Source organism: Alosa sapidissima, chromosome 11 (assembly GCF_018492685.1).
Source record: "Alosa sapidissima isolate fAloSap1 chromosome 11, fAloSap1.pri, whole genome shotgun sequence".
NCBI classification, from domain to species: domain Eukaryota; kingdom Metazoa; phylum Chordata; class Actinopteri; order Clupeiformes; family Clupeidae; genus Alosa; species Alosa sapidissima.
This window is the reverse complement of record NC_055967.1, coordinates 32,412,485-32,435,209: the sequence shown is the minus strand read 5'-3', so window position 1 is coordinate 32,435,209 and position 22,725 is coordinate 32,412,485. Positions and strand designations below refer to the sequence as shown.

Here is a 22,725-nt window from a genome sequence, read left to right as displayed (position 1 = left end):
AGAAGTTTTCCATTGTCGTAGCAGTAGCACATTTTAAAAGTGGGCCTATAGCCTACACAATCTGTGTACATAGAACTTCTTCTCCCCTTACTTCCCCCGAATACATTAATTATATTCTATAGTGACACCTTATGACCGTCACAGATATTAACTAGGGGGCAAAAAAAAAACAAACACTCACTCGGTTGATAAAACTGGACATAGTAGGTCTAAGTCATCTGCTTCAAAGTCACGCTATTGTAAGGCTAATAATAGCTGTGTTCTCACACTATCGCAGGTGACCATTTATTAAAAAAGGTGATTTTCTCCTCTTCTGGTGACAGGAGAACCATGCCAACTTTGGATGCGGTTATCTTAGCGATACTTTTTGCAATACCCTTGATATACATATCGTTTGAAAGCTTAGTCAATGACTGTTCATGTGAGCACATTAACTTAATTTTGTAAATTTTACCAAAACGACTGGTTTCGCCTTGCAGGGCGAAAACTATTTGACTACACTTCTCTTTAATGTCATTACATTGGTGGTGTACGTCTAATTGACTGCCTGCCCCTTTAAGGACGAGATAGCCTAATTACATTTCTGAGTGGATTGGAAGGCTTGCATCTCACTGTGTTCGGCTATGAGTGTAAATCACTTTTTGCATAGTGCATTACGATATGTGGATGCAATTGGGAATGTCTTCTATGTCATTAGTTAAAATAAATGTTAAAAAACAACTCGAATTAAATCATTCTTGGATCATAGAAGAGGTAAATGTCTTGCCATTTTATTAACTGTGATTTTGGTAGCACTACTCAAACTAAGCCCACAAGCTAGCAAACATGACACAAGCTAAAAGGACATCTCCAGGTAAACGTTTTCCAATGGGTTGCATAGCTTACTCAAATGTCTTAAGGCCTTAATTAACTTACTTTCATAGCCTAGGTAGGTTAGCAACACCAGGTTGAGAGATGCAAGTAAGCAGATCATTAACGTTAGCCTTTTATTTATCGTCATCAAAACTGCAGAGGAACGAACACGTTTTTTGCAAATTTGACCAATCATCGTAGTTTCCCCGTGAAATTTCACCTACCACAACAGTCCCTCGCGCAGAATATTGAGCCAGATGCCACACTTAGTTCTGCAGACACCAAAAACTGCTAATCGATGCCTTGGCAAGTGATGAAAACAATAGTCTTCGTGAACAGCTGTGCACTAGGCTACTTTGTTTGTTAGCTTTTTAAAAAGAGAGAATACGATCATAATGCAAGGGGTAATTAATGTAATTATAGTTCGCCTTTTATTTGTGGATTTATTTAATGTAGACTATTTAGTGTTATTTCTTCCCCAAGCTCATAAAATAAATTTGGGTCGCACATAAATTGACAGGGTCGGTCGGAAACCGGAACCCAAGAATTTTTTTTTTTATGCCCAGGTAGCCTATGTGGCAAGTTCATGTTGCATCGATTGAAGTCATTTAGCCAATGAGGTCTTTGAAAAATAATGAGTTCAATATCGGTGTTAGCCTTCTCATTATATTTTTTAAAATATATTTTATTTATTTTAACTGACCTGCCCGCAAATGACCCAAATATCATTAAAAATATGTTTTGTTTGACCGTGGTGACCACGGGTGTTCGTCTGTTTGTGTGAGCCTGAGGCTGGCCAGATGTTATGTTAACACAGCATTGCAATCTTTCTATTTTAATTGGTCTTACTGACAAACTAATACATCTGGTAGATTTGGGACTCACTATATGTGTGTGTGTGTGTGTGTGTGTGTGTGTGTGTGTGCTGACCTGGTTCTTGTTTGGGTTCTCCATAAACACACAGTCCTTCATGCTGTAGGACACCACAGCGTTCCCCCCCAGCGCAGCCACATGAGCACGGACCATGGCAAACACCTCCGCTATGAACGAGTGCAGAAACCCACTCACGCCGCCCTCCTACACACACACACACACACACACACACACACACACACACACACACACAGGCCAAACAAACAAAACACACATAAACATACAAGCACAGATCATCAGTGGTAAAATAGTGTAGTTCAAAACGATGGTTACGTATGTAACCGCGGTTCTATGAATTTGAGAATTGGAGAAATGAAATAGAACTGAATGTAATATTTGAAATTGAATTCATTTGCTCTGATACATAAATGATCCTCTCTGAAAATCCCACTCTGCACTTTCACATTCAGTTCTCACAATTCAATTGTGAATGATTTGGTAACAAACAGGAATTCAGACTGTAAAGTGCCTATTTCTCACTATATTTTACTAATTCTATTTACACTACTTAAAGGTGGTGTAAGGTGAAGATAGTGATCGATGTTGTACTCCATTTTTTGGCAAAACACCAGCAGCAGCCGATTGAAACCAATTGAAACTACAGGCTGTTTCCGGTGCGTAAAATTGGTGGGAATTTTCTTTTTAGCTTTCGCAATGCCTACTGCACTTTCAGAATTCTTTATTTCATTTTTCTGCTTGTTTGTGAGTTTTGTTCAGTCTATGGTTTTGTTACATGTGTCTTTTTTATTTGTTTAATTTGTTTAAAATTAATAGTGTACATATTTGGTTAAAATCGAATCCCTATTTTAGTTTTCGAAACTTGTGTTGGTTGGTCCAATCGATTGTGCAATCAATTTTCGAACGTAAAGTGACAGCCCTAGTGTGTGTGTCTGTGTGTGTGTGTGTGTGTGTGTGTGTGTGTGTGTGTGTGTGTGTGTGTGTGTGTGTGTGTGTGTGTGTGTGTGTGTGTGTGTGTGTGCTGACCTCTCTGAGGGAGGTGGTCTCCCTGATGAAGAACATGTTGATGATGCCCAGGTACTTGACAATCTTGGCTCCGGGGATGAAGGACAGTGGAGTCATTTTCACCACGGCAACGGTGCTTCCAGGAAATGAGCGAGTAGAGCGCAGTGAGCGCGAGCGACCATCAGGCAGCGGACTTGCCCTCTCCGCCGACGAGGCTAGAGAAGAGAGAGAAGCAGGGACAGAGACAGAGGAGGGGAGGAGGAGAGGATGCAGAGAGATAGAGATAGAGAGAGAGAGAGGAGGGAGGGGGGGCAAGAAGAGTTGGAGGGGAGGATGGGGGGGGGAGAGAGGGATAACAAGAGGGTGAGAGAAGAGATAGAATAGAGAGTGATAGGAGAGAGGCAGGAGGAGAGAGAAGGATAAAGACAGAGATAAAGAGAGGAGAGAAAAGAAATGGGGGGGTGGCAGAGAGGAAAACAGGGGGGGGGGGGGGATAGCGGACACAGCCTTCAGAGGCGCTACACACAACCAGCTGTAAGGGACATACAGTGTGTGTGTTACACAGACAGAAACTCAGCTAGCAAACAAACCAAAGTGTGTGTCTATGGCTATGAAGGAAGGGTTGTATACATGCCTCTGTGTGTGTGTGTTATGTGTCTGTGAGTGCTTCTGTGTGTATACGGATGTGTGTTAGAGAGAGAAAGAGAGACCGTGTGTGTGTGTGTGTGTGTGTGTGTGTGTCCAGTTCAGGGTCCAGTTAAACATAGGAGGTGTGTGTGCGTGCGTGTGTGTGTGTGTGAGCATGAATAAATGCATCCGTTTTTAGGAAAGCTAATTAATGCCCGCTAGAAGCACAGGTGGCCATGCAGCGCAGCTCAGTGCATGCGAACACACACACACACACACACACACACACTCTCACACAGATCCAGGAGGAGAGAAAAAAGAAACGAGATTAGTGAGAGAGATAGAAAGAGACACACAGTCACAGAGACAGCTAGAGCAAAAAAACTGCAAAGCAGAGTGACTGATTGGGTGACAAGATGGAAAGACAGTGAGAGAGAGAGAGAGAGAGAGAGAGAGAGAGAGAGAGAGAGAGAGAGAGAGAGAGATAGACAGACGGACAGGGCAGACAAGAGGACAGTCCGATACACTCTGTCTGTGAGGGGAGGGGAGGCAGACAGGCTTTTGCAGCGCTTCAGTACAAATTACGCCCAGCCAGAAAAATTTCACAGCTTGCTGTATCCACTCAGACACACGCACGCAGGCGCACACACATATGCACGCACATGCACACACACACACACACACACACACACACTTGAGTGTTTGCTGTTGTTAGCTGGACACCCTGATGTCTGATGCGTTGTGACTGTGTAAACTTAATGTCCGTGCTCTCTATAAAATGAAAAGACACTACGACAATGCTATGTTTTGGGCTGACAACTAACACAACAATTGTTCTGTCTGATAACACCCTAAAAAATAAATACTAATATTATCCTCAAGACTAATATAACTTAGTTTACACTTATTATAACTAATAAAACTGTTAGAGATGCACCGATATGGAATTTTAGTGCCGATAACCGATATTTATTGGTTTGTTGTGGCTGATACCGATATGATAACCGATAATATTACTCTTGAAAAAAAATGTGAAAAGTGATTTGGGGAAAGCATTTAATAAGCATAACTTTATTGCAGTAATTTTACCTACCACCAAATGATGGACAGAACTCATAATAGTCCTCAATAGTACGGCAGTCAACAACATAACAGTAGCCTAGCCCTACAGTATGTGTGGCTCCTTTAAGTGAACCTGACGTCAGTGAATTGCGAGTGAGTGGCTAGAGAGTTTGAATCGTTTTCATTTAGGACTAAACGCTCATAAACGGCTCAGCTTGGAATAAGCTACAGTATAGTGACCAAATCAGAGTTTGTGAGGGAAACTTAGGTTTAGTTTCAACTGCGGGTAACTGAATAAAGCTGCAACTCCTCAGACTGTATCTTATGTCCGTCTACTTTGTTGCGCACAACCTGCTGCAGCAGAAATGAAAGGCGTTAGCCCCGAAGGTTTTAATAACTTATTATGGTGACCTGTCTGGAACTGAAGCACGAATGGTTAGCATATTTCTAGGTAATAATACAAAACCCAAGCTAAAGTAATGCAAATATAATACTAAAACACAACTTAGAACTAGGCCTACGTATGTACTCGTCCCACTAACGAGTTTGTTTATTTGTTTCCCCGACCAGTGCGGTAAAGTGCAAACACACCAGCACAAGACGGCTCTAGATAGGGCTGAGCTCCGCTCTGGTAAGGTTAAATGGCGGATCATTCACGAGAGGATTTTGAGTTGCACAGATTCCCAAATGAACGCATATCCACAGATTTTGTTAGAGTGGTGAAATACATTCACACCGCTGACATTATATTGAGGAAAAAGTATAGCCAACCAAGGTCAAGTAGCTCAGTGTAGCCAGACGGACCTTACGTAGGCCTAAATTAGGACTTTAAAAAATATCGGCGCAAATTATCGGCCAGAATTCGGTTATCGGACCGATAATAATATTTTCATTTTTTCACTTATCGGCCAATAATATATCGGATAATATCTAATATTCTAAATGAATGACTGATTCATGCAGAGCCCACACTAGTAATGTGGATAGATCGGAGTGTGGAATGAGGTAATACAGGAAAGTTGAGTCAGAACTGCAGTAGGTATTCAACCAAACAGGCCCTCGGGGCGAACAATGCGCTTGGCAGATACCTCCATTCACTGAGCTATGGAATAAGGGGGCTCTGTGGGATCAACACACAGGCTGCATTACGACGACTCCTGTTTCCACAGGCTTACAATCACCCTTCATTACCCTGGAAACTCCAGAGTTCTCGCAAGAGCACAATTTGTATTGTCTCTGCAAGACACTCTGGCAATAAGTAATGATGCACGTTACTTTTGCCACTTGTATCGCGGGGAGCCAATCACATCGGTGTATCTGATATAGGCGGGCCAAAGGCGAGCTAAACAGATGACAGTCATAGTGTTATCCAATTGTGTCAAAGTCCGGAATCGGTCAGTAAACATTGGTCGTATAGTCTTATCCAATTGCGTGCAGTGAGATTTTCAAATGCATGCTTGGTGCTGCCCCTCGAGTTGGGCCATTACATTATTCGTGGCCAGACCCTTAATCTTTCTAGATTACCAGGGTTGGAATCTCCAGGCTAACCCTTTATATCGACATGCACAAATGCCTGCCTTCTGCAGAGTTGCTTCACGAGCATGGCTCTGGGTTCAGTTAATGTCAATTCAGCAGTGTCACCCACTAAATTGGCTTCTGCCATCAGGACTGAAGTACGCCCTACACTAGGTGGTTGGAAAGCCTGTGGCATTAACGGTAAAAGGCTCTGCTGACAGAAGCTGCTAAGCATGCAAAACTCCCTGATTGATTGACAGTGTCGTCCGCATACGAAGAGGGCAGTGGAACAGCAGGAAGATCGAAGGAGCAGGTGCAGTCATGCCAGGTGCAGCTGTGCTCCTTTAAAACTGGGATCTCAATGCTACAGTCCCGCTGCAGTATGTTTGTTGGAGACTGGGATCTCAATGCTACAGTCCCGCTGCAGTATGTTTGGAGACTGGGATCTCAATGCTACAGTCCCGCTGCAGTATGTTTGGAGACTGGGATCTCAATGCTACAGTCCCGCTGCAGTATGTTTGTTGGAGACTGGGATCTCAATGCTACAGTCCCGCTGCAGTATGTTTGTTGGAGACTGGGATCTCAATGCTACAGTCCCGCTGCAGTATGTTTGGAGACTGGGATCTCAATGCTACAGTCCCGCTGCAGTATGTTTGGAGACTGGGATCTCAATGCTACAGTCCCGCTGCAGTATGTTTGTTGGAGACTGGGATCTCAATGCTACAGTCCCGCTGCAGTATGTTTGTTGGAGACTGGGATCTCAATGCTACAGTCCCGCTGCAGTATGTTTGGAGACTGGGATCTCAATGCTACAGTCCCGCTGCAGTATGTTTGTTGGAGACTGGGATCTCAATGCTACAGTCCCGCTGCAGTATGTTTGTTGGAGACTGGGATCTCAATGCTACAGTCCTCTGCAGAACGGCACCGTGGGACAATCAAGTTAATTGCTGCAGAATGGCAAGTTACGGTACTTGCTGTATACTGCATGTTATGAACGAGCTACAACATAAATATTTGGCGGCAGGCAGTCCAAATTATGTCTGTTTTATGCATATTTAGTAAAGACAGGGACATTTTGAAGGAGCCACTGTAGACTGTTTTTTTTTTTATTTGCTTTGAGTTTACTTTTAAACTTTCTGTTTAAACTTTGTCAGGAGGAAAGCCACCATTCATCATTTTAGACCTACATATTATCCAAACACAAACATCACAAATGAATGAGCGATTTGTTGACTCGTTTAAGTCATGTAACAGCAAATTCCTGAGTAACTTTTTTTTACCAGTCCACCCCTGCCCTCTACCCAATCAGTGCACTGTTTATGAGGTCCGCTGGCCAATCAGTGCACTGTTTATGGGGTCCGCTGGCTTTACACCAATCAACACATGCACAGGAAATGGCATATTCAACCCAGCCCAACCAAACCAAAACAAGCTCAAAGCAAAGAGACATCTTAATGAAATCTCAGTCAATAGAAAGATCTTTTAGAGCCACTAAAATGAAATAATTCTAAAGAGATGAAAAACAGAATATGGCTATGAAGACTATGTTTTTAAAAGTCTTTAGGATTAATTTAATGCACTTAAGTATGGATTCATTTCCTGAACAGTGGACCGTGAGAACGTATTTCACTTTAGAATTACATCATTATTGAAGCTCTAGGGGGGTTTATATTTGTGTTCTGACTACAAAAGCTCTACAAATCATCCTCAAAACCGCATGGCAAAAGATTCTGAATTCACCCACGACGCACACGGTGGTGTACTAACCCAGTGGATTAGACTCCTTCACATGCACTTTCACAACAATGAGAATTGAGAATACTAGCAAAATGTGATGCCTACTCACTGTCCAAATCACAAAAAGCTGATAAAACCAAGACTCTTTTCATGACTCAAGATGCGTCAGGACTAGGCAACACTCCAGTGTTGTTGTAACTTTGCTGATAGAATATCACACAGGATGTGTCATATTCACAGCATATTCCATTATATTGCATTCCTGTGCAGTTTATGTAAGTCGTTTTAGATAGCAGCATCTGCAGGAATCAAGACTAGAGTTGTAGTTGTAGTAAGTGGCAGTAGGTAGGCATGCTAACGCACCAGGCAACATCTCAGTCATGCTAACTAGCTAGTTCTGATGAGAGTGCCCATGCATTCCCATTCACAAGTGAATCTATTCACCCTCAACACTCCCACACCACCCAAAATCAAACCTACACACACACACACACACACACTACGCCAGCAGAAGTCACACGCTTTCTTCAGTCTTCCAAACATGCATACCAGACCTACCTTTGGGCCTACTTACACACTGATACTCAAAAGTCTCTCGTATACAAACACTCATGCATGCACACACACACAAAGATACACAGCTCCCCCCACCTGAATACATACACAACTGTATGTTTGAAAACTTCTCTGTTCCAATTCCGAGCCCATCACTGTCCTGATGTGGCTCACTGTGGGGGTTGTGTGTATGAATGTGTGTGTGTGTATGTATACTGTATATGCGTGTGTGTGTGTGTGTTAGGCTACAGGGATGACACACTTCTGTCCAGCTGCCACAATAGAATGCTAGGCAACACCTTCAAAATGAAAATCAAATGGCTATTGATACCATCACACACACACACACACACACACACACAGAGACACACACACAGAGACACACACACACACTCTAATGAGTAACTGCTAGATGTAATAAAGGTCAAGGCCTTGTGACATGTGTGTAAGAACCCACACATGGACACTGTGAAGACTATGACACATTCCAGTGTCCCTGCGTGTTTTTCCAGGCTTGCTGTTCCGGAGAGTCCCACTGGAGTTAAAAGCTGCACCAAACAGTAAGGGCTCAACACCACCATCTAGTTGAGACCTTATGAGTGCATGGGCTAATCTGTATGCCTGGTCAGATGGGTAATGTGAACTGGAATTAGGAGGTCAATTCAACAGTATCCTGCACTGTTGTACATTTTGTAGCAAGTACTCACTGTAGCAGTACGTGTGTGTGTGTGGGGTTGGACTTCTGCATCAGCCGTGAAGGTGTTGCACAGCACCCTGTTCTGGAAGGTGGATCTACTGATCACAATTTCTACCAACCAATCACACTGTCATAACCTGCATGTGCCACAAAAAGGCATCGAGACTCCAGTCCCAGCAGCAGAGGAGAGAAAGCGTGCGATAATCAGTGTGTGTGTGTGTGTGTGTGTGTAAGACAGAGGGACAGCATGTGTGCTAAGAATAGATTAGTAAGTACATGTGTGGGAGTGTGCATAGACATGAGAGTGGTGGGGGTGAACTGACGAATGAATAGGATATACGAGAACCAATTGTTAAATCGAGAGAGAGTGAGTGACATTGAGTGCTCCCACACATCTTGGTGCTCATGGTGTGAGCTCTGTGTGTGTGTGTGTGTGTGTGTGTGTGTGTTTAACTACAGTGCTCCTACTTGTCTTTATTGATCCGCGTCTTATGGTGTGAGCTTTCAGTCTAAGCTGCTCTATCCACGAGCTGCATCTGTCTGCAAAGGAACTGTAATCAACTGAGGGAGCTGGAAAAAACACACACACGCACGCACGCACGCACACATACATACATACACACACACACGCGCACGCACGCACAGAGGCCCACACACAGAGGGAGACAAACAGAAGAGAATAGGACAGGACAGACGACAGAGGAACAGGAAGAGAACAGAAAAAACACAGGAGGGTAAAATGGCTGCCGCCGCTCTCAAGCCCAAACTACCTCCAATTAAACACACCAGCGTCTCTATGGAAACGCACCGTACCACACCGGCTCGCACCGGACACACTTACCTCTAGCCAGGCCACCAGCGGAGCCGTCTGAGGGCCCTGTGGAACACACACACACACAATAAAGTGCAAAAACAAGATCAGCTCAAGGTATTATGGACAAGAAGGAAAACGGCTGTCAACCCAGGTAACATATAAAAGGTCCAGCGGGATGGTGATGGGTAAAAGAATATGCGTTACATCTGTGTGTGTGTGTGTCAATATGTGTGTACTGTGCTGTAGGGATGTGTATAACTCTCTGTGTGTGTGTGTGTGTGTGTTACCTGAGTTCTTGGCGGAGCTGAGGGGCTGAGGGTTCTCTGCACTGAGCTCCAGAGGAAACTGAAGCTGCTCCTCATTTTCAGTAATGACTGTTGGAGCAAGAGCAGCGCGCGCACACACACACACACACACACACACACACACACACACACACCCACCCACAAAGTAAACATCTCAACCTCAATGTAAACCTCATTCACTCTGGATCTCCCAAAAAGCTTAACGAGTTCTCCCAGCCCGAGAACAGACACACAACCAAACACACAGCATTACCTTTCATTGGAGCGCGATCATCACCAGACTTGTTGCTGTCCTGAATCTGATCTTTGTGAAAGCTCATTGCTACAGCAGTCACAGCAACCTGCCAACAACAACCAATCAACACTCAGATCTGGCCCCCCCAACTTCTCATAAACAACCAATCAACACTCAGATCTCACACACAACTTGCCATACACAGCCATTAAAGACTGAGATGTCACCCACAACCAGGGCCCTATTGCACAAAACTAGGATAAGGGATTAAGCCGGGATATCTTGGTTATCCTGGCTCAATTTATCCGTGATCCGGTTGCACAAAAGGGGGATAGTGGGCAGCAGAATATGTTATGGTATACTGTAAGTCACCATGGCGATTTATTCTGTGGAGCTAGCCTGCTCCAGACCAGGCTAAGTTCCAGGATCTATTTAATCTCATCCCTTATCTCAGTCAGCAGTCACCACAAACGGAAATCAATAGTTATTCCACTGCCCACTACACATTGTTATCACATATAACTAGACCCACTGTCATTATTTAAACTTTTGTGATCATTAATTAACTTTTACAGGATAGGTTTCACCTGGCTTGATGAATCCGTGTTGGCTCATCCTGGCTTGCTCGTTGTGCAACCAATTAAGCCTGTACGCTCTTGTTTTGGATTCATTGAGCGCAGCTCAGTAACTTACCCCGGATGTCTTAATTCTGCTTTTGTGCAATAGGCCCCAGACAGCAAAATTCATGTACAACATATGAAGAGTTCAGATGCAAAACCCTCTAAATCCGTCTGACCACTTTTCTTTTAAATGAGCATTTAAATTCAGTCTCCTATAGGTTTTTGCCTATAAATCGATATTTCAGACCAGGAAAGGAGTGGTATTTAGTGGGTTTAGAAGTTAAATTATTTGATTAGCGTATACTATGTGTGGAGAGCATCCCCTCACCATCTTTATCTCATTTTTGACATAGGTGGCATTTAGAGGGTTTTGCATCTGAACTCTTCATATACATATATTGTTGTCATGGTCACCAAAACATGCACAGACACACATAGCACAGGCTGCTGGCATCTGCAGGCCTTTGTTCACAGACCTGAATAAGTTCGTCTTCTGGTACGGCAACGGTGAAGTTGAGATGGCACAGACAGCAGGGAACCATTGAGCGCAGCTTGAAGTAGAGACTCTACAGGGAGGCATCCACACAAACAGTTCAAAACAAAGTCAAAGCACCTCTAAGAGAGACACAAAGTTGGAGAGATCGGTGGTGATGTAAAGAACACGATGGGGGGGGGGGGAGTAAAGACTCACCTTGAGCAAATTCTCACACAACTCACTGAAGATTTTGTTGAGTCCCTGATTGGTCAGGTTGACATTGCTCAGGCGGAACACCCTCACGGAGGAAAACATCTACGATGGGCAGGAATGTGTTTACATTTCAATTATAAAACACTATGACAAGGCAACATTTGCTGAACACAGTTCCAGTTGGTCAAGTCCCCTAGGTGACCATGTGAGAGAGAGTGCATTAGGGTGGAGGGAGAGGGGCTTGTGCTTGTGTTTGTAGGGTGTGTTGTCCAGTGTGTGAGGACCTCACCTGGAGTCCTGACGTCCAGTTGTATATCCCAGGCATGATCTCTGTGTTACAACTGAAGAATCCTGAGAGAGAACACAAACACTTACTAAAACATGGATGAAACCAGAGAACACTGCCACGCCTGCAGCACTGTCAACTAATGATGCCTTTTCATATACTAGTTGTTTAGGAGATTAAACAGAATTTCTTATCTCTAACAACTGGAACTTGACAAAGTTGCTTCCTGCATACAGGTAGGACTCATTCGAATAGCACACAAACATGACAAGTGAACTTTTCTGATAACTGAACCGGCAACCTGGTTACAAGCCTGAAGACCTAATCAGTAGGCCACTGCTGCCCCCAGTGAGAGAGAGTGTGTGAGTGTGTGTGTGTGTTTGTGTGTGTCCACATGTCTGTGTGTGTGTGTGTGTGTGTCCATGTGTGTGTGTGTGAGTGTGTGCACATGCGTGTGTGTATGTGTGTGTGTGTGTGTGTGTACCTGGAGGAGTATGGGCATCAGTCAGGAGGGAGTGAATGTCTTCCACAGCATCAGTGTCATCAATCTACACAAACACACACCAGAAATGTTACACACAAAGTTCTTGATGACACACACAAACATTAAAGAAAGCTGTGGAAAAACTGACCAATGGACACACACACACACACACACACACACACCTCAAGGACGAAGGCATCCTTCTTGCCGTGGGACAGGTCGATCTCGGACAGCTCGTCTGAGCTCTCGGAATGCGAGCGGAAGAGGCGGGACCTCTGGCGAGGCTCAGGGATGGGAGAGCCAATCAGCTCCTCAACAACCTCCTGCAATGCACGCCCACACACACACACACACAAGCGAGACACTTTCAGATGCACCCAACGGGACAGGCACATAGCCACATTAGCGGGCACCTCAAATGGACATGGTACAGGGACAACAGGCAACGTTATAGTAGTATAGTATAGTATAGTATGGTATAGTATATTTACTTTTTTGATCCCGTGAGGGAAATTTGGTCTCTGCATTTAACCCAATCGGTGAATTAGTGAAACACAAACAGCACACAGTGTACACACAGTGAGGTGAAGCACACACTAATCCCGGCGCAGTGAGCTGCCTGCTACAACGGCGGCGCTCGGGGAGCAGTGAGGGGTTAGGTGCCTTGCTCAAGGGCACTTTAGTCGCGTCCCACTGGTCGGGGCTCGAACCGGCAACCCTCCGGTTACAAGTCCAGAGTGCTAACCAGTGGGCCACGGCTGCCCACAAACTGCCCACGTTATCCACCTGTAGAGAACCCACTGCCTTCAAGTAACACAGATTTGAGGTTTCCATAAATCTGATTCCAATCTCTTGCCAGTCACTTTCAGATAATCTGATTGGCATTTTGCTTGCATGCCAGAGACAGAGAGAGACTCAACAGTGGATTGATGTCAGTGTTACTGGTTTCTCCTCACGTTGTATGTATGAATGCTTGTGTGTATGTGTGTATAGCATAATCCATCACGGATGGGTTGCTCTCGCAGATGAGGTTATTCTTCTGTGTGTGTGTGTGTGTGTGTGTGTGTGTGTGTGTGTGTGTGTGTGTGTGTGTGTGTGTGTGTGTGTGCGTGCATATAGGTCTAACTCACAGGGGGGTTGATGTGGTAGAGCTCTCGGTTCTTGTTGATGGTGTCATTGATCTTGCGCTGCATGTTGGAAACGTGCTGCTCGTAGCTCAGGTCTCCTGGGGCCTTTCCTGCTATCTGGATCCCTCCTGGACACGGCAGTGCAGACAAATACACACCTGTCGCCGACTGCAGTCCACACACACACACACACACACACACACAGAGACAGACACATGAGCGTAAAACACACGCATACATTGAGCCTACATTAGGAATGGGTTTTTCCTTTGTAAAACAAAATATGAAGAGAAAAATAAGGTACACAGAATCCCACCAGAGTACCTTTTCGAAGACGTGTACAAACACTCATACAAGCACACATACAGTACACTCTTGCAGACGTGACACTCATACAAGCACACATACACGCTTGAAGACGTGTACAGACACTCATACAAGCACACGTACACTCTTGAAGACGTGTACAAACACTCACACAAGCACACATACACTCTTGCAGCTGTCCTCGGCATGAAGGCCTCGTGCACAAGACCGATAAAACTAAACAAATGCACACTCACACACACACTTCATATGCATAATAACCTTGTTCCACTGCACATTACAGCCATTGAACAACCAAACAAGTGCATTAATGCGCACACACACACACATACTCTCACTCACACTCTCAATCTCTCTCAGATATGACAAGCCAGTATGCAGGCCCCATAGGACTTTCATTGCACGTAAGCACGCACACACACAGTTAGCACCTGAGTCACTGAATTGACGCAGGAAGCTAGCATCCGTCCAGCAAGATCCTACGCGGTCTCTTGTCTGTCTCACCTGTCTGTTCAGTTTTTGTTTTATCAATCCTTTTTTCTTGTAGTTTTATGTGTAGTGTTAGTTTCCCAGGTATCCCCATATGCAGTGTGATGAGGAGAGGGCAATGGCGCAACTAGATGCATAGGGGGCAAAGCAAACAAACAAAACAAAAAAAAAACAAAACAACCCCACTTGCCGTTGAGCCGCACTTGCTGTTGTAAGCTATCCCTGCGGTTTGAAACTCCGGTTTTAGAACACTCTGCTGCAGCAAGTTGCTGATTTCAAGTGGACTAGTTGCACCTTTGGTCTGAACTGAGCGGTTAAAGCTATGCCGCCCCCCCCCCCACACACACACACACACACAGTGTTGGTTAAAGCTATGCCGCCCCCCCCCCCCACACACACACACACACACACACACAGTGTTGGTTAGGACATTTACACCACCCACCTCACCCGCAAGGCGACCAAAATTGTGAGTGATGCAAGTCACCCCGCTCACAATCTGTTCGATCTACTGCCCTCTGGGAAGAGGTACAGAAGCCTGCGCTCCCGCACTACCAGACTCACCAACAGCTTCATACACCAAGCTGTAAGGATGCTGAACTCTCTCCCTCCTCTCCCCCCTCCACCCTCAGCTACATAACATCCTGGACATTGGACCCACAATGGCCGCGTGCACTACTCCACTTGCACACTTTACAACTTGTTGTTGTTGTCCTGAAAACACAACACTTCTGCTGCTCTTACATAACTTGCACCACTATGTCACTTTCTTTCTTACTTAGGTCAAACAGAACTACCCAAGCCTTTTATTGGCCTGACTTTGCACTAGTATTTTATTGACTGTCTATGCACAATTTAAACCAAATTTTGCTGCTCTTATTTTTTTCATTATTATATGTGCCCTCTTATTTACTTACTTTTTTGTTTACTTGAATGTTATGTTTGTCTGTGGACTTAAATTGGTAAAATATGTCTTGTCTTCACCGTGGGATAGAGAGAAACGTAATTTCGATCTCTTTGTATGTCTGGAACATGTGAAGAAATTGACAATAAAGCTGACTTTGACTTTGACTTTGACTTTGACTTTAAAGCTATGGGGCTAGTATTCTGATTTGTAAAAATGACTAACATCTAGTGAGTCAAGTGTATTAACAGAGTGATGTCTAGTTCAACAAGGCATTTCAAATCCACGCTCTATAAGGTTAGTATCTTAACACACTCTATAAGGTTAGTATTGAGAAAAAGTGGAATAGAACATTATGCCCAATATTCCAATATGTGGTTTAATGTTCTGCATTTCTCATTAGTGGGTCACTTTGACACTAAAAGTATGATTCTATGTAATGACTGTATGATATCTGTACTGTCCCTGTGTATATCTGTGTGTGACTATGTATTTAGAGATAAGCGGGAATATTATGAGTTTGCAGTGTTTCACTGTTCTGCATGGCTGCGTCAGTAGCTATCTGCTCCGGATTGCCAGGTTGCCACTAAGGGGGAGTCTGATTAAGAGTAGTCTGATAACATAGACAGCTAGCTCTTGCAGTGTATCAAGTTTTATTATACGGCTCTTCACAATGTTAGTAGAACGCTCCATTGACTTGAATGGGATTTCCCAACATTCTACGGTAAAATAAATTCATGTAATTACCGCTGCAAAAATATAATTACCGCTGTCAATGGCAACGGGTTTTGTGCTGCTGATCATATCACTCCGCAAGTATTCCGGTCACTTCTTGCATTGGAACTTCATTCAAAAGTGAAAGCAGACGGTTGATCAGCTGTGTTCTAAAGAATGTTTGATTCAAGTTCAGCGTGTGTTGCAAACTATTTGTTTCTCAGCAAAAGCCACAACGAAACGGTAACAAATAGGCTAAGTGTAAAGAGACATATCGTGGAGTTTATTTTTTCATTTTGGCAAGTAGCCGTATAATAAGCGGGATAATGTATAGAACGCCGGTCATTATGGGAAAATAAGTCCCTTCAGGGCGAACAAGACCCCTCCGCTGGCGCATCGGGGTCCGGTTCGCCCTGTCGGGACTTATTTTCCCCATAATGACCGGCGTTCTATACATTATCCCTTACATGATTAAAGATAGCTTTTTCTTTCATGGAGGATGAGAGGTTGTTGATGTTGACTTCACTACACTGAACTAATTTTGAACTAATAGGTTCATCTGTTTATTAACAACACACCCACTGCAGTTGTTATATTGCTATTTTTCATGACTTATGAAGAAATCAGTTAAATCATGCATCTAGTCATGTACCTGCTTATTTGGATCTGACTAACTTTAATGAAACAATTGTATAATCATTTATATTTTATATAGTGACACTATTTAATTAAATGTTCCAGCCATAAAGGCTGCAAAAGGGGGACTGAGAGAAAGTGGAATAGAACATTATGTCCAATATCCCAATATGTGGTTTAATGTTCTGCATTATACCCAATATTCCAATATGTGATTTAATGTTCTGCATTTCTCATTAGTGGGTCACTTTGATACTAAAAGTATGATTCTATGTAATGACTGTATGATATCTGTACTGTCCCTGTGTATATCTGTGTGTGACTGTATTTAGAGATAAGCAGGAATATTATGACTTTGCAGTGTTTCACTGTTCTGCATGGCTGCGTCAGTAGCTATCTGCTCCGGATTGCCAGGTTGCCACTAATCAGAGTCTGATTCAGTGTAGTCCACGTGAGATGGGATGACCAACGGATGACCAATCTCCCGTCAGCCTGGAAGGATACTTCAACCCTAACTATTTCCTTGTCTAGTTAGAGCAGCTGTCTCTCCCTTGATGCGCATCATTGTAAATAAACTCTGTTCCTGATTTTTCATACTATTGGTCTGACTGGGTCTCTATTAAATCTATGGTATCAAAATTACCATCAGTATCTTAACACACTCTATAAGGTTAGTATCTTAACACACTCTATAAGGTTAGTATCTTAACACACTCTATACTGTTAGTATCTTAACACACTCTATAAGGTTAGTATCTTAACACACTGGCTTGGCAGAAACAACTGTACAAACACAAACACACACATGTGAAAAACACACAAGTTTAGTTGGGAGCTCTGAAGGAAAAAGAAGGGGGGTTGTGTGCACGAGTGTGTGTGTATGTATGTGTGTGTGTGTGTGTGTGTGTGTGTGACCTAACCTAGTGAGGCTGAACTACCCAAATCAAACTCGACCTTGTCTGACCTGGAGGGAAAGAGGGGCAGTTGCCGTGACAACCTGTGTTCGGTGAGCGTGTCCAGACATACATACAAACAAACACACGCACGTAAAAAACACACACACTCATTACTGCGGTTAGGAGGGTTTAGTGGCTGCAGAAGGTTCCAGAAATAAACAAAGAAAAATAAACAAGGTATGGAAGTATGTATCCGTACCTAAGTGTATGCATATACAGACGCGCATAACAACACAAAAGCATTTGTTCTGCCATGCTGGCCTAGATGCTCACTCGCTTGCTCCCCGCCTGTTCTCTCCCACAGGTCTGCATGCGTAAGCCAAAAAGGTCTCTCCCACAGGTCTGCATGCGTAAGCCAAAAGGGATGTTCGTAGGTAGGTAGGTAGGTAGGTAGGTAGGTAGGTAGGTAGGTAGGTAGGTAGGTAGGTCGGTCGGTCGGTCGGTCGGTCGGTCGGTCGGTCGGTCGGTCGCTCGCTCACTCAGTCACCGTCTGTTCGACAAGCATGTTCTCTCCAACGGTGGTGGTTTGCATGAGTAGGCCAAAAAGGACGTTTGTGGAGCCCGCACGAACACTCAAACCTAAAAACCTCAACCCCCCCCCCACACACACACACACACAGACTCACCGCCAGGCCAACGAGCATGTTCTCTCCGACGCTGATCTGGATGCGCAGGCCGAAGAGAGCGTTCATGCCGCGCAGCTTGAGCTTGTTGAGCAGCTGAGTGTGCAGCTCGTACTCCATGAAGGGCAGCAGGCTGCTGATGCACGTGGCATTGCCCTCGCCTTGACCCTTCTTCTTCAGACGGCACAACCTAACACACACAGAGAGACAACATCAGTGTATGTGTGTGTGGTGTGTATGTGTACCAGCATGTATGAGGCAGTTCTTCCCAGTGATGCTGGCAACTGTGGACAAGTCTACAATGGTGAACTGCTTGTCTATGCCTCTAAGAGTGTCTGTGTCTGTGAGTGTGTGTGTGTGTGTGTGTGTGTGTGTATATGTGTGTGTGTGTGTGTGTCTGGCCTGTATGAGGCAGCTCTGCTGGTGATGCTGGCATCCCTGGGCAGGTCTACGCCCTTGTGTGTGTGTGTGTGTGTGTGTACCTGGCTTGTATGAGGCAGCCCTTGCCGAGAATGCTGGCCTCCGTGGGTAGGTCTATGGTGGTGAAGAGCACATCCGGCACCTTGGCCCTGCGGCAGCAGTAGCAACAGGACAGCTGGGCTGGAAACGGCATGTTGAGCTCATCGTAGGGAATGTGACAGAAGCCGCAGCCAGGGGGCGCCAGATCCTCGCACCTGCCATACACACACAGACAACGGTCAATTTAGATCAACACGTATACATGGATTTCTATGCAACGTCACGAAAACATGCGTGCGCAACTAAGAGGCAGAAAGCACCATAGAACAGCATAGAGCAGTGCTGTCCATTAAAAGAATAAAATTAGTTTTTGTGCTGAAAACTGCACCAATTCGAAATCACAATGGTTAGAGAATGTTCAATATGTTCAATATCCCTAACGGAATGCATTTCTTCCCCAAAAAATGACAAAATACGATGTTATATTAATAATGCAAATGAACGGCAAACTCTGAAATATAGTCTGAAATGAGATGTTATTATCAGAGACAACAGGGGTATACAAAAAAAATCAGATTGTAGCTTACAGCAGCCGACTATTTAGGTTAAGTTTATAATGTTGTGGACGGCCACCAAGCATCTTCTGCCCCACGGCCGCACGCACATCCAGTTTTGTTGGTAAACGGGAAACCCGTGTATACACACACACAAGCATTCAGAGTCATTCACACAAACTCAGATAATCTTCCATTGAATTACCCCCCCCCCCCCCCCCATAAATCAGTACTCTATCAGCACTACCATAATGAAAACTAACAGACACCAAATAGTACACACAGAGCATTAACATCTAGTTCAGTGCACTGCACTGTTAGATCAGGCATTTCCTGAAAATGCTTTTAAAGATACTTCATAAAAAGAAGTTATTGCTCAAACCTCCACACATCTCTTAACATTCCTGTCTTCTGATGAGGGAAAAACATATGCAGTGTCTTCAGAATGAGCTAGGTTTGCACCTAAACAGCTGCAGTCTACAACCTCACCCCTGCATTCGATGTTTCTTTACATATTTTAGTTTAGAAGCTACTCTAACCTCTAGTGAGTTAAGTGTATTAACAAGTGTCTAGTTCAAAAAGGCATTTCAAATCCACACTCTATACTGTTAGTACCTTAACACGCTGGCTTGGCAGAAACAGCCGGACAAACACACACACACACACACACACACACACACATAAAAAAACACACAAACCGCTGGCTAGATTGGTAGTGTTTAGTTGGGAACTCTGAAGGGAAAAGAAGGGGGATGCGTGTGTATGCATGTGTGTGTGTGTGTGTGTGTGTGTGTGTGTGTGTGTGTGTGCGTGCGCGTGTGTGTGCGTGTGTGTGCGTGTGTGTGCGTGTGTGTGCGTGTGTAACCTACCCTAGTGAGGCTGAACTACCCAAATCAAACTCGACCTTGTCTGACCCGGAGGGAAAGAGGGGCAGTTGCCGTGACAACCTGTGTTCGGTGAGCGCGTCCAGACAACCATCCTGTAGGAACCGGCAGTTCAGTACTGCAGCCGTACCCACCGCCGACAAAATACACACCTCCTCGCTGAAGAAAAACACACACACGCACAAACACAGGTCAAAGTTGGAGATACAACAATCACATAAACACACACACAAACACAGGTCAAAGTTGGAGATACAAAAATCACATAAACATTAAGGTATGCGAGTGAGTGTGTGTGCTATTGAGCATGTTTGTATGTGTGTGTGTTGAATATGAGTCTGTGTGTCAGAGAGTATTATACTGTGTGTGTGTGTGTGTGTGTGTGTGTGTGTGTGTGTGTGTGTGTGTGTGCTATTGAGCATGTTTGTATGTGTGTGTGTTGAATATGAGTCTGTGTGTCAGAGAGTATTATACTGTGTGTGTGTGTGTGTGTGTGTGTGTGTGTGTGTGTGTGTGTGTGTGTGTGTGTGTGTGTGTGTGTGTGTGTGTGTGTGTGTGTACCAGATGCTTGTGGACTCGCTGTACCCCACTACCGCGTGGCATCCAAGCGCTTTGGCGTGAGACTTGATCTCCTGGCGAAGCTCCTCCCACCATGCATCACGTGTCTCTGGTTCATCTACAGCAGACACACCCAAAAATACACATGTGCGCACACACACACACACATACATAAAAGCACGCACCATCACACACATAAATATGGACAAACCAGCATTAGAAACTTACAATGGGTTGGCAAACATTTACTCAGGTATCACTCATATATATAAATATATACACGCACCCCCCCCACCCACCCATACAAACACACACACACACACACACACACACACAAGTCAGACATACACACATAGTTGAAATAGTTATGTGTGTAGTCTGCATGGTGGCAGTCAACCAAACAAACACGCACAGGCACACACACACACTGTTCATGAGACAGTGGGCTCCGTGCTGACTCGGGTAAAGGAGGGTGACGATGAGGATGGAGCATTAGTGATGTCATCGCCTTTGGCTGCCCCACCCACATCATTAATAATTCATGAGTGAACTATCATGCAGACTGCAGAGTGGGACCGCCCCAACAGAGAGCCGGGAGGAACAATATATGTATATATATATATATATAGAGAGAGAGGGAGATACAGACAGGCAGACAGAGAGAGATACAGATAGAGAGACAGAGAGAGAAAGAGAGAGAGAGACAGAGAGAGAAAGAGAGAGAGAGACAGACAGACAGACAGACAGACAGACACAGGTAGATGCTAAGAAAAAGGGGGAGAGCTCCATGTTAGGGGTAGGTAATTCATCTCTCAAACACTAGCATGCAGGCACATGTCCTCCTGCGACTGGTTTATTTGCTTGTTTGTTTTTAATTAGTTAAATATTCAAACATTCCTCAGCTATTCCACCAGGAGGATGATGGCACGTCATGAGACTTCCCAGGGAAACTCACTTTTATCTGTGCACGGACGCTTCTACAAGTGCTCACCAACTTGACTTGCTGTCATTAGCGGTTTAACTCACATTAGCGGTTTAACTCACTTTTATCTGTGCACGGACGCTTCTACAAGTGCTCACCAACTTGACTTGCTGTCATTAGCGGTTTAACTCACTTTTATCTGTGCACGGACGCTTCTACAAGTGCTCACCAACTTGTTTTGCGGTCATTAGCGGTTTAACTCACTTTTATCTGTGCACGGACGCTTCTACAAGTGCTCACCAACTTGACTTGCTGTCATTAGCGGTTTAACTCCCTTTTATCTGTGCACGGATGCTTCTACAAGTGCTCACAAACTCCACTTGCTGTCATTAGCGGTTTAACTCACTTTTATCTGTGCACGGACGCTTCTACAAGTGCTCACCAACTCGACTTGCTGTCATTAGCGGTTTGCTCAGTATTTATAGGTCAATACACTGAGGTTTTATAGCTAATTCTGTTCTTATACGAGCTACAGTGTGCTACTGTGATGTGTGTAATGTATACTGCTCAAAAAAAATTAAGGGAACACTTCAATCATACACTGGATCAGTACTCTGACACTGTTTGGTTCACAAGTAAAACTTTTGAGGCAAGTGTTTTATTTTGCAAGAACTGTCAGACATTCTGTGAATGTAGTTTGAGAATGGAGAAAAGGGTGGAAGGTTTCAAAAAATGTGCTTTAACAATTGTGGAAAACTGTAAGTGTTCCCTTAATTTTATTTGAGCTGTGTACTATGGTCACGGCTCATTTCTCTCTCTACCCGACCACCCTCCAACCTATTCATTTATCTTCAGCTCATTCTTGCAGCACACAGCATTGTGACTACCACAATAGAATTACCACAATCTACTCTAAACACCTGGTCAAGTCTGATGACCAGTCATTGCATCTATGAAACAATAAAAACACCAACCTAAAGAGACGGCTCAATGTGACGAGTAGCGTTGTGCACTACACTAGGAGCACAACATTTGCTCAAATCAAACCAGTCCCACACACACCCCTGCCTGCATTGTAAGCCCCCTCCCCAACCCTGTCAATCATGGACCAGACATGCCCCTTTGTCATTTCAAACGCACAAACACACACACACACACAATATGACAGTGCAGAAATTCCTCCCTTGTGAGTTGAGGTT

At 44.4% G+C, this 22,725-nt stretch overlaps 1 protein-coding gene across 12 annotated transcripts in view; it reads right to left on the bottom strand.

The window, feature by feature from the left end:
* c2cd5 (C2 calcium dependent domain containing 5) overlaps positions 1-22,725 on the bottom strand; it is a 54,688-nt gene that overhangs the window by 9,366 nt on the left and 22,597 nt on the right. For 10 of the 12 annotated variants that reach the window (XM_042109413.1, XM_042109412.1, XM_042109415.1 and 7 more), the window contains 16 exons: positions 20,608-20,722; positions 20,032-20,205; positions 18,632-18,823; positions 18,153-18,339; positions 13,504-13,668; positions 12,556-12,696; positions 12,374-12,437; positions 11,893-11,954; positions 11,607-11,705; positions 11,392-11,481; positions 10,314-10,401; positions 10,043-10,129; positions 9,783-9,818; positions 9,410-9,511; positions 2,770-2,963; positions 1,783-1,929 (listed from right to left, as the gene is read on the bottom strand). In XM_042109413.1, the coding sequence (XP_041965347.1) occupies positions 1,783-1,929; positions 2,770-2,963; positions 9,410-9,511; positions 9,783-9,818; positions 10,043-10,129; positions 10,314-10,401; positions 11,392-11,481; positions 11,607-11,705; positions 11,893-11,954; positions 12,374-12,437; positions 12,556-12,696; positions 13,504-13,668; positions 18,153-18,339; positions 18,632-18,823; positions 20,032-20,205; positions 20,608-20,722 (1,943 nt within the window). The remainder of the gene's footprint in view (positions 1-1,782; positions 1,930-2,769; positions 2,964-9,409; positions 9,512-9,782; positions 9,819-10,042; positions 10,130-10,313; positions 10,402-11,391; positions 11,482-11,606; positions 11,706-11,892; positions 11,955-12,373; positions 12,438-12,555; positions 12,697-13,503; positions 13,669-18,152; positions 18,340-18,631; positions 18,824-20,031; positions 20,206-20,607; positions 20,723-22,725) is intronic. The other 2 variants (XM_042109414.1, XM_042109417.1) reach the window with 2 other exon arrangements.